Raw genomic sequence first — 16322 nt, forward strand, 5'->3', positions numbered from 1 at the left:
TAATCATCTTTGCTCCTCACTTGTGTTGTGGCACAAGAGTGGTCAAGGAAACGTGCCCTTGGGATCCCATTAGTCAGGACACACCAATCGCTGTGATAAGCACCTCTAAACTCTTATTGGCTTGTACAATGCAAATGTACTCTGTGCTCCTGGAATGTCTAACATGGGTGTCCCTGTAAGGCAGCTTTCCTCCAAGTAGGGACTTGGGAACCCAGGCTCCTTCCATCTTGTGGTTCTGCCTTCCTCTGGCTTTTTGGAATCCTCTCCATTCAGCCAGTGGATGGGGAAAGAGAGTGGAGGATTGCACAAGAGGTTTTGTGGGAAGGCCTAGAAGTGGAATGTGTCACTTCAAGCCGTAGTCCATTGACCGGAACTCAGCCACATGACCCATTTAACTGCAAGAGAAGCTGGGAAATATAGTCTAGCTTTGTGCCCAGGAGCAAAATATCAAAGAACTTACCTAATTTTCTGGTTTGCTCCTCTCCCTCACCTCCACGACTCAGTGAGCATCTGATGGTGGGCACTCCTATAATTGCTTTTGTAACTTCAAGGCCTAGCATGGTACTTCTCACATAGAAGATACTTCCTAAAAATTTCTAAAAGTTAACCAGATGGCCCAATGCCCACTGTGCAGGAGGTGACATAGGAGCAGAACCCCAAAGGATAAGGAGGAATTTTCCAGGTAGGGAAGAGTAGAAAAGGGGGATGTTGAGCATGTTGGGTGATGGGACTAGCATTAACTTGGATGTTGGCTTCGAGGCAACAGTTTCTGGACTTCCCTGGCGGTCCAGTGGTTAAAACTCCACACGTCCACTGCAGCGGGCATGGGTTCGATCCCTGGTCGGGGAACTAAGATCCCACATGCTGTGCAGTGCATCCAAAAAAAAAAGAAAAAGAGGCAACAGTTTCTGATTCAGTAGATCTTGGGGGAGGCCCAGGAATTTTCTAACAAGTTCTCAGGTGATGGTGAAGCTGCATACCTCTGGACTGCCTCTAGGATTTAGGAAGGTCTCTTTGGCTTTGAGAACCTTCAAGAGGTACCTGTTTGGCTTACCTCAGGTGGTTTGACTCAGGAGCAAATGCAAGCTGTGGAATCTGAAGACCCAAATGTTAGTCCTGGAATTGACCCATACTTAGAAGTCCTTTGACCTCTGACCTTTGTTTTATTTATCTGAAAATTGGAATAATAATAATAACCACCCCATAGCATCGTCATGAGGATCAAAAAAGGTCTTTATGATCTCTTAAATGCAATACAAATGTAAGCTGTCACTAATTGCAAACAAGGGGCAGGAAAATCTTCTTAAAAAAAAATCTTCCTAGTCAGAGGCTTTGGGAAATGATTTCATGCTGCTCTGTTAGTGGTGGATTCTCTCCTGAGATGCTTTGCTTTCCTCTACTTTATTTATTGCCATTTGGGGAAATTACCATACTGCTAAAAATGCTTTTTGAAAAAAAAGGTATTATGTGTTATTTTTCAGGGACTGTTGCTGAGTCTTATTTTTGTTTTGTTTTTTGATGCATCTGAGCATTAAGTGTCAGTAATTCAGTCATTATGGTCAGATCTGTTCCTGGCGTGGTAATATTAGCACTCCAAAGCTGTGCTCCCCAGCATTCTGTCAGTGTATTTATAGCACGCTGGAGCAGCTCATCAGCGCCATTGCCTCACTGTGCGAGCTTCCCCAATTCCGTCTTCTAGCTCTCAGAGGTCTTTGTGTGCTATCGTCTCGGTCGTGCCTTGCCTATGAAGGCCTCACACACTGTTCTTTCTTCATACCCACAGATTTCTTTGAAGTGTGGTTGTCAGAGTGTTTTGGGGTCTCTGTGACTGGCCAGGAAATCTTTGTGGAACTAGAGGTGTTAATCCCTCACTGTGTGGCATGGGGAAAAGCGCAGAGGCTTTAAGAGTCAGATACACCTTGGTCTGGTCCTAGCCTCCGCTGCTTATTACACCCATTCTCCAAGTTGGCTGCACATTGGACTTAGCTGGGGGGGATTTAAAAACAATATTTATCGTGGGTCTCACCCTAGAGATACTGATTTAATTGGTCTGGTGTGGCCTGGGCATCTGGACTTTTAAAACTCCCCAGGTGATTCTACTGAGTTGGAGACCGACTGATTATGGGATCATGAGGCATTACTTAATGGTTCTAGGCGTCAAGTTTCCTTTTATGTAAAATGCGTACAATAACATCTCTCCTATAGCAGTGCTGTGGGAGTTATAGATAATATGGGATGCCTTAAGCGGTGTGATTTTGAGGGAGCAGGAAACGCCGAAAAATCTAAAACCCCAACATACTTGCATCGTGCTGCCTCTTTTACCGCCAGCATTAGGCCACGTCCTAACAACTTCCCCAGTTGATCTGGCTCATCACAGACCCCTTGAGGGAATAGCTTTTGAATTCACGTAAGCATATCTGCTGGCCATGGACCTCCTTTGAATCTCTACCTATGGAGCCAGCACAGCTCTCACACCACAAAAGCAGTATTTTAAGGTTGAAGAACATACAGACCTTGTGTTAGGGTTGGGCTCTGCCCCTTTAACAATCTAGATTTCGGACCCTAATTGCAGCCTGTGTGTTCCCTGCTGTAGCTGGCCTTTCTGCCTATAGCTCTGTGAGTGATGGCCCTGCTCAGCATCCCCTCCAACACAGAAGCTATTCCTGCATTATTCAGCCTGTCCAGAGTTCATGTTCCTGCTTCACACCCTGAAGCCTTCATAGCCCGAGCCCTGTCCCCCTCCCAAGGCCTACTCACATCCCTCAGGTTGAGGTGTGCACTCTCCCCAGCCCAGTGCCTGGCATGCACTTTTGGGTGCTGGGGTCTGCCAGATCATTATTTCTGTGCTTGCCTGGTTCCCTGCTTGGCTAAAAGACCCAGGAGAGCAGGGGTATAGCTTTCTCAGCTGTCCATCTCCCCAGCACCTAGAACTATTAGTACGTATCGGGTGCTCAGGATGTGCTGAATGAGTGAATGAAAGAAGGGTTCCTTATGTACTTACCGTGTATCCCATTCAATTAAAAACCCCATTTTTCATGAACAAGCTGAAATCTGAAGTTCCCTGTCCCCCACCTACACTCTTAAGTTCTCTGAATGTGGGTGATGAGTTCCTATTTCTTTACATTCCTCATGGCATCTGGGACGATACTTGGACAGCAGTAGGTGCTCAGTGAGCACTTCTTGTCTTGCTCAGGATTAGGGATATGAACTCAAAACGTCCAAAGGAATGACCTAAAACGGCATGTTTATTATAGTGCCTCAAAAGAGCATGGACAAGGGCTAGATTTTCCTGATGAGAGTGGTGGTCTCCGAGGGGAAGTGGGTCTGAGAAGAAAATTTTAGAACTTCTATATATCTTTATTCTTTCCATTGAAAAAATAACTAGGCTATATTGAGTTTTGCTATATAGATGGCCATGGACCCTTCATTTGATCTATCTGCATGGCACATATGAGGCAAGACAGTGTTACCTTCACTGGTTAGTCTTTATTCCACATATTAAAAATAATCTCAGGTCATTTACATATACCTGTAGATTTATGAATTTTGTTATTGGTTTAATCCTCACAAAATGGACAAGTGATTTAAAAAATTCTTGTAGAGAAACAGGAATTGAAGCTATTACTAATAGTATAAGCACAAAGTGAATGGGAAAAGAATGGCAGAAGTGGCCCTTCTCCCACTCTAGTTACGCCATCTTGGTTGGCCAGCTGACAAGGTAAAAAGCAATGGTGTTCTAACCAGATCCGGGAAGGATATGGTCAAAATATTTTGAAATAGTCAAGACAACCATATGAGATGTTGATTTACATTGACTGTCATTGTATTAACCTAATCCTGTATGGATAATGTGTCTTGAAGAATTAACTAAAAGTGTTTGAAGGATTAACTAAGGACTTTGGAAAATATCTTTATTTCATTTTATCTTTCAAAATGTCTATTTCTATATTTGTGAAAAACATTCCTGATATGTTAGTCCATTAGTATATCTCTGTATAAATTAAAATGACTATACATATATTGGGTGTATATGCTGAAATAAATTGAATTGCTGAGAGTGCATGTCCACTGGGTTAGGGTGCCATGCAAATGAGAGTGTGGGTTGTTCTTGATGGGCCAGTTGCCTTCATCATGTCACACTGCTCTCACATGGCTGGCTGACCGAGAGCCATCTCAGGAATGTGTGTTATTAGTCACCATGGTAATGGCACAGCTGGGAGGGGATGGGTCATTAAAAATTCATCATCACTATTGAGTTAGAAATTAACTCAGATCACACATCCTTCTAAGGTCAGGGCACATAAAACGGCAACACTTAAGAAAATGTAACGGGTTTTTAAAAATATGTATTATGGACATTACATGAGTGTATGGGGTTGTTCATATGTTTGGAAGTGAACAGCAATGAAAACTAGAATTTACTCTGTCAAACATTTTGTTACTTATTTTAACTTCACAGTAGCCCTATAAGGTAGGGATCATTCTCATTGTATGGCAAAGATAAAATCAGCAAGCTTAAGTGACTTGCCCAAACTCCCACATCTAGTAGTTTTGCAACCGGGGTGCATATCTAGATAATTGGTATTAGCCAATATATTGCATTTTGTTTCCAAAAGGTAAGAATTCATCTTCATTTTATCAAGTCACTTAATAATTGGAAGTTCTTGACAATTTCTAGACATGAAAGGCTGGGTAACAGTGGACTCCATGTCCTGAGTGGGAAAGCAAAATGTTCACGCTGAGGCCTGGGGCTGGAATTTTCATATCATCTATCTGTATTAGGTGGTGAAAAGCAAGCCAGTTTTGGTTGAGCTTATTGACACTGTATCATCTTATGTCATTTCTCAAGTGAAAGTTCTGCAGTTCTGTATGAGCAAGAGGTCCCTCCATGGAGCTTTGCCAACAGATTTTCCCAGGGTGTTCTGCAGAGCATCACATATCAAATTCAACACAACAAATGTGCTTCTCTTTCTGTTAACAGGACCGTTGCCAACTATTTGGTGTGGAGGATGGTTTATTCCAGAATTCCAAACCTAAGCAGGCGCTTTCAGTATAGGTGGCTGGAATTCTCACGGGTACGTTTTAAGAAGATTGCAATGTTACATCACTGGATAACTTCACATGCTGGAACAGTCTGTATATTAACCAATCTAATAAAATCATCTTTAGGGATTGGATGAAACAATCCAATTGTTTAAACAGAGGGAGTTTTGCATCTCAAACTCTATTTTTGGGGGGCTTTATTTCTTTTTATTGAGGTAAACCTTACATACAGTAAGGTACACTCAAGCTCTTCTTTGATGAGGCTATATATTGAGGGCAATACTTGGGACCATCATGTTGTTTTCGCTCTCCCCTTCTTATCAGTTTATTCCCCTTTCCCCCAGTGTTTTTAAGTGGGTCATTGTAGTTATAATTTTTTTTTTTTTTTTTTACTGTTTTTTTTTTTTTTTTTTTTTTTTTTTGCGCGGTACGCGGGCCTCTCACTGCTGTGGCCTCTCCCTTTGCGGAGCACAGGCTCCGGACGCACAGGCTCAGCGGCCATGGCTCATGGGCCCAGCCGCTCCGCGGCATGTGGGATCCTTCCAGACCGGGGCACGAACCCGTGTCCCCTGCATCGGCAGGCGGACGCTCAACCACTGCGCCACCAGGGAAGCCCTGTAGTTATAATTTTAATACTTCTTAGTGATATATTTGTAACTGTCTTTCATTTTCAGTATTCTGAATATTCAAAATATGCATGATATAAGTATTAGATGGTAAAGTTTCATCTTTAATTTAGGGGTAGAGTTTTGTCTTTAACTCTACCTTGATCTTCAGTCTTTTAATTTACCCGAATTCTACTAGGCCAAAGAGGCCTAAGTTTAATCTCCTCTGAGAAGTGGCTCAACTGCCTGAAACACTTTTCTTCTTCCCCTCCTCACCCAGCTCTGTGATCTTTGCTCCTCTCCCACTCTTGTTCTCCTCTTAACTTACATAGGTGTTACTCTGTTTCAGAGGCTTTTGTCTGAGTAATTCTCTTACTAATACAGGGCTTAAGGATTTTGTGGCTTTTTTTTGTTTTAACATTTTAAGAATTTTGTGACTTTAAAAATGTTTTAAGTTAATTTTATCTCAATTTGGAGTTAAGTAATGGCTAATTTTGTAAGCTATAACTTCATTTAACAGACATTTTAGTTACTAGAGAAAGTGATAAGTAGAGAAGTTCTTAGTGGGTCATTACTCTTGAGTAGTAGCACAATTATTTTGGATACATTTTGGCCCTTAAAGTCACTAGAGTATTGAGCTTTATAGAGAACATCATAAAACAACTATATATGTTGAGGTCATATCAAAGGGTTAAGTTACAAAAAAGGTAGATTATATATATGTATCTCTGTGTATTGTTAACTCCCATGGATCACATAAAAGATGGTACCCAGCTGCTTTCCACCCCCACTGTGAAGAGAACAGAGAGTTGTAAGAAGTAGTTTGTGAAAATTTGAGGTTAGGTATGAAGGGATGTTTCTTGAGCATAAAGTGCTAAATATAATACTGAATTGCCAAAGAAGATTGTAGGATCTCTTTCTCTAGAAGTTTTAAAAATAGATTCATTCATTCCTTACCTCTGAGAGTCGTTGTGTTATCAGTAAGTAGAGGAAGAATAGATGAACTTCATTGTTAATCCCATTTGCTCTGAACCAACAACCTGGATCTAACATCGTTCAAGGGATGCCTCCTGCCACCATTCTCAGAGCCTCCGTCCCTTGCTGTCTGCCTTCACTTTGCATTTTGAGTGCTCCAAACTCCCAACCTGCAAGGGCAGTTTAAACGATATTTATTTCTTTGCTTTCATCCCCCAAGAGTAAACCTTTGAGCCCTCCAAGTCCTGCTTTGGAGCTTCCTTACTTGTTTGTAAGTGTTTTCTTGAAATGGTTTAATTGGGACAGATGAGAAAAACATTTACATCTATTTTTTACTTGGTCACCAGTGTGTTCTGTTATGACACAATGTAAATATGCTTCCTGGGTTGTTCATGGTGGGCATATTTTCCTGGTCTGTCTTGTGAATGTACTTCCCAGAGCAAGGAAACCCTCACTGGGCAGGAGCTTTGATCACCTACTGATGTTAGACCTTTCTTGGTGGAACTTTAGTTCTCAGTAGATGTTAACTACCATCTGGACACTTGGACAGCATCCCCTCTCATCCCTGTTAACTGCAGAAAAGCTATGCTATTGTCCAAATCCTTTGTTTAATGGGGAGAATTGGAAGGAAAGGAGGAATACATTATTATCCACTCTTAAAATATTTTCACTTAGTTTTAAATATAATGGGATAAGCAGAATATTTTTCTTCATCCGATTTTACCTTTGGTGTACTATCTGACACATATATTTGCGTTGGGGCCTGCAGTGTTTTGTAGACAGTTTCCTTCAGGTTGTTTGAACTTTTTTTCAGTCGTTGGTTTTATCCAAGTGAAGCTCAGTCTGGATCAATTATCTCCCACAGGTAATCCAGGGTACCACAACTTTGTTGCCTCAGTGGGACAAGTGTGTCAACTTCATTGAAAGTACGCTCCCTTATGTTGTTGGAAAAATGTTTGTGGATGTACACTTCCAGGAAGACAAGAAGGAGGTGGTAAGCGCTGCTCCCCAGCTGATAAAAACAAGGGCGGTTAACAAGATCTGACATGGATATGGTCAGCAGGCCAATATCAGCCTTCTTGCTCTTCCAGTGACGAATCTAGAGAACAGCTTTGCTTCAAAGAGGAATTCCTGCAGTACCATATTAATTGAAAACTCAAACTCAAATGTAGAATGTTATCATGAAAATTAAGAAAATTTAGAAATGAGGAAACAGCATGAAATCATGCCTTTAAGAGTCAGAATTTCTCCTGTAGAGATTAAATGTGTTAGGGCAATGCTTAGGAAAAAAGAGGACCTAAATAATTTTAGGATTGGATATTTGAACTATTGTAATTACAAAAGGTAGAGATTTCTAGTCAGGTTTCTTTGTTTTACAGATGAGGAAGCTGGAGACCCAGTGATGAAGTGATTTGTAATATATTTAACAACTTCTTTTTTTGCCAATTTTATTTATTTATTTTTTGTTCTTCAAAATAAGCAACTTTTAAAAAAATTGAAGTATAGTTGGGCTTCTCTGGTGGCGCAGTGGTTGAGAGTCCGCCTGCCGATGCAGGGGACGTGGGTTCGTGCCCCGGTCCGGGAAGGTCCCACGTGCCGTGGAGCGGCTGGGCCCGTGAGCCATGGCCACTGAGCCTGCGCGTCCGGAGCCTGTACTCCGCAACGGGAGAGGCCACAACAGTGAGAGGCCCGCGTACCGCAAAAAAAAAAAAAAAAAATTGAAGTATAGTTGATTTACAATGTTGTGTTAGTTTCTGGTGTACAGCAAAGTGATACAGTTATGTGTATAATAGTTATATATATAACATATATAGTATAATGTAATAATTAATGATGTTGAGCATCTTTTCATGTGCCTATTGGCCATCTGTGGAGAAATGTCGATTTAGGTCTTCTGCCCATTTTTTGATTGGGTTGAAAACAAACAATTTTTTTATTGAAGTATAGTTGATTTACAGTGTATTAGTTTTGGGTATACAGCAGAGTGATTCAGTTATGCATACATATATATCTATTGTTTTTCAGATTCTTTTCCATCATAGGTTATTATGAGATATTGAGTATAATTCCCTGTGCTATACAGTAGGACCTTGTTGTTTATCTATTTTATATATATATTAGTGTGTATCTAATATATACACACTCCTAATTTATCCCTCTAATTTATCCCTAAACTCCTAATTTATCCCTCTCCCCTTTTCCCTTTGGTAAACGTAAGTTTGTTTTCTATGTCTGTGAGTCTATTTCTGTTTTGTAAATAAGTTGATTTGTATAATTTTTTTTGGATTCCACATATAAGTGATATCATATGGTATTTGTCTTTCTCTGTCTGACTTAGTTCACTTAGTATGATCATCTCTAGGTCCATCCATGTAGCTGCACATGGCATTATTTCATTCTTTTTTATGTCTGAGTAGTATTCCATCATGTGTATATATGTGTGTGTACACCACATCTTCTTTATTCATTCATCCGTTGATGGACACTAGGGTTGCTTCCATGTCTCGACTGTTGTAAATAGTGCTATTATGAACATTGGGTTGCATGTATCTTTTTGAATTAGAGTTTTCTCTGGATATATGCCCAGGAGTGGGATTGCTGGATCATATGGTAGTTCTATTTTTAGTCTTTTAAGGAACCTCCATACTGTTCTCCATAGTGGCTGCACTAATTTACATTCCCACCAACAGTGTAGGAGGGTTCCCTTTTCTCCACACCCTCTCATATTTAACAACTATTAAGTGGCTTAGAAACAAACAAAATGCAGGGATTTTCCCCCCCTTTCCTTATGCTGTCTTCTAAAAACTAGAGATGTGACATTTATTTCACAGAAAACACTGTGAATTTTTTTCATAAGCTTAAAAAGAAATCCTTTTATTTTGTAAATTTGTAAACATATATAGAAAGAGCATTGTAATCAACTTCCATGTACCCATGATCTGTGGCTATTCGTAATTGTCGTAGTGGTGTTAATGGCTCAACCAGATAAATCCACTAATAAAAGCTGAGGTTTAATTTCATTCATTTACTCAACAAATATTTGTTGAACATCTGTTATATACTAGGCACTGTTCTAGGCACTTGGGATACAACAGAGAACAAAGATCCCTGGCCTCATTGAGATGACATTCTATTGGTGAGGGTAGACAAAAAAATCAATACAGTGCATACATTAGCAAGTGTATTAGAAGATGATAAGGACTCTGGAAGACAGAGGAATGAGATCAGGGTAAAGACGACAAATCGGGATTGCTGGAAGGTATGAATATGTGGGGGTGGATTGTAGGATTAAATAGGATGATCAAGGAAAGCCTCATTGTGAAGATGACATTTGGCAAAGATTTGAAGGAGGTGAGAGAAATAGATATGGCATCTATCTGGGGGAAGAGTGTTCTTAGCAGATGGAACAGTTAGTGCAAAATCCCTGAGGCAGGGATGTGCCTGGAGTGGTCAGGGAAGAGCAGGGAGGTCCATGTGGCTGGAGCAGGGTGAATGAGGGTGAGAGAAGTAGGCACTGAGGTCAGAGCAATAACAGGGATGGTGTGGCATTTTATAATCCTTGTAGAACATTGTAAGAATGTTGGCTTTTACTCTGAGTCAAGTGGGGAGCTAATGCAGGCTTTTTAGCAGAGGCCTGATGTGACTTGACTTATGTTGAGAGGATCGCCCTGGCTGCTGTGTTGAGAAGAGATTGTATCAGGTCAAGAATGGAAGCAGGGAGGCCAATTAGGATACTATCAGAGGGACCAGGCCAGAGATGATGGTGGCTTGGACCAGATGGTAGCTGTGGAAGTTGTGAGAAGGGGTTGCATTCTGAATACATTCTGAAGGATAGAACCAGCGCAGTTTGCCGACAGATTTGTTGAGGGATCTGAGAGTAAGAGCTCTGAGTCTGATTAAATGGAAATATGGAGGTGCTATTAACTGAGAAGAGGAATACTGTGGGGAGGATCAGGTTTGGAAGGCAGGATCAGGAGTTCAGTTTCGGCCATGTTGAATTTGAGATGTTATCAGACTTCCAGGTGGAGATGTCATGGAGGCAGTAGGGTATGAGTCTTGAGTTTAGGACAGAGGTTGGGGCTGAAGGTTGGAGGAGAGAGGAGGAGTGAAATGGTTGTCCAGGGGAGTGGGAGACTGAGTAAACTGAGGAAATGTAGTATGGCTGCTCTAGGTGAAGTTGGAGGTCATGAATTTTAAAAAGTCTCCTCATTTTGGCTGTGTTCTTCTCCATGTGTTTCAGCTACACTGGAGGAGAGGGTCTATTTTAAAATAGAAATTTCAATTTAGCTAGGTTTTTTTTTTTCTGATGTGCATTTTCTTTGTGAAGAATTATATTTTACAAATGGCATGAAGCAGAATATCTAGGTATGATTAACTAATGTAGGGGAGGAAAAAAAATTTTTTTCTCTACTCTTCTAGGTTCCTGGCTGAGACCCTCCTGTAATAAAAGATTAATAGGAGAAAACCAAACAAGTTTAATAACATGTGTACCTCTTCTACTCAGGAAAACTGAGTAACTCCCAGAAATGGCCCAAGCTACCACCTTAAATTCCAAGTCCAGCTAAAGACGAAAGAAGATGTTGAGCACTGGAAGAAGCCACTTGTGGGCACCAGACAAAATGCAGTAAATAAGGGCATGGCTGTGATGCAGACTTAAGTCCTTGCCGTCTCCATTGCTAAGAGTTTCTAGAGATTTAGTCATGCTCCTCTTGGTACCGAGAGGGAGACACCCTTACAATGGAGTTTACCCTTATAAACGTTCATTTCTCTCACAAAAGGGTGATTTCTACTGTTTTCAGGACAATTCCTATGTCTGCAGCCTCTCAAAAATAATCAGCCCCAAATAATCAATATGGCAAAGGGGCATATTTAGGGATGGTATATTTTGCTTCCCTTCGCTAATAACAATCCATCGTAGTCAGTCAGATATGAATATGTAAGCACCTTGGGCGCAGGTGGTCATTAAACATTGAATTTAAAGGCAAAGAAATAAAAAAGTCTGTTAAGCCATGATAATTCCACTGGTTGGTATTATGTGTTGATATGTATTACAACTATGTATTATGTGCTGAGGTTTGCTTCAGAATGCCATACATCTAAGCACATTTACTTGGATTTTTTTCTGTCTTTTGATACTTTGGAGAATTTTATGCCAAGTTCGAGACTTTATATTTGAACCTGTAAGTACTCTTCTTGTAAATAATTCCACTGAAGAATTAATGTCTTATTTCAAAATACTGAATATTCCCATTGTGTTTTCTTTCACTCCTTGGTCGGAGTAAATGGATTGAGAATTTATCAGATAATCACAGTGGTAACATTATAAGCCCTGGGAAGGATATAAAAACAATTAAGGGATAATGGAGGTGTTTTTATATAGCAGGATTTTTTTTTTGGCAGTAGAAGAATTTTAAGTAATACGAAAGGTATGTGGATTAATTTGTTTGTCTCAGTTTTGGTGTGAAAGTCCCTTTTTCATGTGTCAGGATGTGACAAGTCAAGTTGATTTTGGCACTTCCCCCCTTATTTTGATGTACGTGGGACGTGAAGGTAGTGTGATAGTTATACAGATACTCATTTATTTTACATAAAATTATTTGCCTCCCTTAAGCTGAAGCTATTTGCCTCAGGGAATACTTAAGTTGGAAACTTATAAGAGTAATATGTGGCTTTTTATAGCCGTGTTACAGGGCTCTCATCCAAGAACCACCTGGAACCACTGATTTACTTGAAAAACATTCTTTATTATTAGCTACAATCCAAAGAGAAAAACAAAAATATCCCCAATGGCACAAATTCCAGAGACACTAACTCAGAGGGGTGAGTGCCATTGTTTTATTTTCAAAAACAGTTGTTAAGCAAATAAATACAGTCAGAAGGTTAAACTTCAGGTATTTCTCAAACTTTAATGTGTACAGGAATCACTGAACGATCTGGTGGTTAAAATGCAAAATCTCATTGCATTTTAACCGGGTCTGGGGTAGGACCCAAGAATTTGCATAACAAGCTCCCAAGCAGTGCTGACACTGCTGGTCTAGGGACCACACTTGGAGTAGCAAGGCCTTTTCATCATTCATGTGTTTGCAGTTACCACCAAAAAACAGCTCTGGCAATTCATGTGAGCAGGGCAGGCATTTGACTCAGGGCAGCAGTACATCGTTTGCTAAAGCCTGTTGCATTAGTGCAAGTAATCGCTTCAATTTTCAGATCATAGAAAATTTCCCTGTTTCAGATTGCTTTAAGTGGACTGTGCCAAACCCCAGGTGTGAGGGCCTTCAGGCTACTTTTTAGTTCTGCTTTTTTTGTTGTTGTTTTTTTCCTCTGAGCTATTTAGTTTTCCTTTGAAAACTGATACCTGGGTTCCTCTAAGAGACTTTGTGCTTCTCCTCAGTATTTCTGTTTTTACAGCCTCTTTTTTTTTTAATAAATTTATTTTGGGGGGCTGCGTCGGGTCTTTGTTGCTGTGTGCAGGCTTTCTCTAGTTGCAGCGAGCGGGCGCTACCCTTTGTTGCGGTGCGTGGGCTTCTCCTTGCGGTGGCTTCTCTTGTTGTGGAGCACGGGCTCTAGGTGTGCGGGCTTCAGTAGTTGTAGCACGCGGGCTCAGTAGTTGTGGCTCGCGGGCTCAGTAGTTGTGGCTCGCGGGCTCTAGAGCACAGGCTCAGTAGTTGTGGCGCACGGGCTTCATTGCTCCGCGGCATGTGGGATCTTCCCAAACCAGGGCTCGGACCCGTGTCCCCTGCATTGGCAGGTGGATTGTTAACCACTGAGCCACCAGGGAAGCCCTCTGCAGCCTCTTAATGGCAAGTTGGCCCAACTGCCTCTGGTTGGCACCCTTTGTTATAGAGAGGGTGGGAGGAGCAGTTCACTTTGGGGTTTCCTTCGTAGCGGTGAAGGCATCCTCCCTCACTCCCCCAAAGTACCTCTCTTCCTTTATCATTGGGGAAAACACATCATTTTACATTACTATTTCCTTGTGACTTCCCATATGCGAGTCTGCACGTGCACACAGCCACATTCATGTACAGTCATATTTATTCACTCACACATAACAATGGGAGTTTTACAAATTTAATTAGAAATGGGAAGAATAGCATGTAGAAAAAGGAGAATCCTTCCACAGAAAGCCACCTAAAGGGGCCACATGGAACAATCTCCTGCCTATCAGATAGTGAGCCAGGACCTTAATCCATGTGGGACTGGCTGCAGACTTTACTTGAGTCAGAGGGACAGGCCGGTGGAGTGAGAGTAGGGAGTTGCACAACTCTTTGGACGGTGGTTGTCTTTGTTACCTAGAGTAGCACTATCCGGTAGAACTCGGTATGAGCCGTGTATGTAATTTTACATTTTCTACTAGCCTTATTTAAAAAGTAAAAGGAAACAGGTGAAATTAATTCTAATAATATATTTTGCTTAACCAAATATATCCAAAATATTGTCATTTCAACAAGTAATTAATGTAAAATTATTAATGCAGTAGTTTGTGTGCTTTATTTAACACTCAGTCTTTGAAATCCCATGCATATTTTTATAGCACATCTCAGTTCGGACTAACCCCATTTCAAGTGTTCAATTGCCACGTGTGGCTATTGGACAGTGCCTGTCTAAAGAACTGAAGAGTTCAAGCCCTGCCTGGAGTTCAGCATGGCAGGGCTCAGTCCCTGGGTGAGCGGGTGCTAGTAGCCAGGAAGGTCCCCGAGAAGGTGGAGTTGTTGGTGTCTGACCAACTGGGTTTCTCAGAGTGCTCTAATATTGAGAGGGGAAGGACTCAAGCAACCCCACGTGAGATTCATGGCCTGGGAACAGGGGTGGGAGTTGGAGTCAAGCTAGTACTTGGTGAGGATGTTTCAGATTCTCTGGGATACCAGCTTAGAGGAGGAAACAAATTCTAGACTGTACTCTGAGGTAAGCACCTTGGAGGCTTGGTTCTCATTGGCTCAGGGACCAGCTGGTGTGGAGTCTGCAAGTCAGAGATGTTCAGTGCCTGAAAGGTGCAAAGGACTGAGTCAAGGCGAAAGTCGGGGGTTCCGAGCTCAAATACCCTCACAGCCAGTGAGGAACATTAAATAACGTACAGGAGTAAAGCTGGCTGGGTGTCAGCAAAAGCCAGGGCAAGTGCAGTGATGAGTGACAGCTGACCCTGGGCCTCGGTGTCTGGGACCCAGTAGTGATGAATAGGAATGGATGTGATATTCAGGATTCAGCTCAGGCTCTTTTCATGCAGGATGCCTGCCGAGGGTTGCTCGGTTTCTGTTTTTTGTTTTTTGAGAGAAGTCAGAAATGCGGACTTGTATGTGAAATATCCTACATTTTAAATCTTGGCCAGTACTTTGGAGGCCAAACTGAATATGTCCCTGGGATACCGTTTTGTGGCTTTTACACTAACATTTTCTCTCCAGTTTTCAGACCCAAAGTCATGACCGTGTCTGTCAGAGAACTCTTTAAGTTTTGCAATCTTATTTAGAAGATCATGCATAGTTTAAAAATACAGCATGTTAGCTAATCATTTAACAGGTTGCTTTTGTGGAAAGTTATATGAAGGGTATGAAAGTAGAACTCTCTCAGAGAATCCATGGTGTATTGTCACTGTAAATAGAGATGATGGCGCTCATCGTACTGTGACAAACCCTGATCTGTAGGCTCATGACCTAAACGACAGGAGAGAGAGTTAGGGGCATGTGTGTACGTGGGAAGGGATGTCTAAAGTTGTTACTTGTTTTTCTCTTCCATTTTAAAATTATTAATGATAATTTATATCTGTAATGTATGAGTAAATGCCCCAGATAGATATCAGTGTCCACGGTGGGCACACGAAGATCCCAACGATGGCTGTATAATGTTTTAAAAATCTGATGATGATAATAAGGTAGCTAACTTTTACTGAGATTTAGTTGGATGTCTGGTACGCATTCTGTAAGAGCTTTCGATGCGCTAACTCATTTAGTCCTCGCGGTGGCCCTGTAATTGCTGTTATTGCCCTCATGTTTCCAGATGAGGGCACTGAGGCTCCAAGAATTTAAGTAAATTCCCCAAATGTCACATGGCCTGAAAATGCTTTAGGTGGGGTTCAAGTCCAAACACCCTAGCTTTAAGTCAGTGTTCTGTTCCCTTGCTTCTCTCTGAAAAACACTTGAATCTTCACCATTTTTATGACTGGCATGAGGAGACCAGTCATAATGAAAAGACTTCTTAGTGGCTTGCCCTATAATTGATTCACCCTTATCAGGAAATTACTTATTCATGTATTAAGATCTTATACAAATAAAAGGCACATATTTCCTATTTCTTAGCATTTTAGAGGTAGGGAACAGTTGGAATAGGTTTTGCTTCTAGTAGCATTCTAATATTTTAAAGACAAATAGAGTGAAAGCTTAATCAGTTCGAGTCTAACCAGGTGACATTGCATTTTTTTGTGTTCATAGAATTTTCAGAAGAAACGGGGAAACAGTAAGAAACAAGCTGATTATCAGAGATTTCATCTAAGAGCAACATTTGAGGTTCATCTTTGGCTCAGTCCACACACTGAGCTCAATTTCCAGTATTTCCTACATATATCATTCTGAGGAGTGATCCCTGATGCTTGGAATGATGACCTAAGGCTCTGTAAGGTTTCTTCATCAAAACAGTCTTTAAAATGTTCACCATTTTTTTGGGTTACTAAGGCAGAAATGTAAACATACACGTCAAAGAAAAATTTTCTAT

At 41.1% G+C, this 16322-nt stretch overlaps 1 protein-coding gene across 1 annotated transcript in view; it reads left to right on the top strand.

Annotated features, from left to right (window-relative positions):
- The window catches only part of PHEX (phosphate regulating endopeptidase X-linked), a 208793-nt gene that overhangs the window by 60917 nt on the left and 131554 nt on the right, over window positions 1-16322 (top strand). Inside the window, exons 10-11 of the mRNA XM_065900503.1 lie at window positions 4982-5075; window positions 7489-7617. Of these exons, the coding sequence (XP_065756575.1) occupies window positions 4982-5075; window positions 7489-7617 (223 nt within the window). The remainder of the gene's footprint in view (window positions 1-4981; window positions 5076-7488; window positions 7618-16322) is intronic.

Source organism: Phocoena phocoena, chromosome X (assembly GCF_963924675.1).
Source record: "Phocoena phocoena chromosome X, mPhoPho1.1, whole genome shotgun sequence".
Lineage (NCBI taxonomy): Eukaryota > Metazoa > Chordata > Mammalia > Artiodactyla > Phocoenidae > Phocoena > Phocoena phocoena.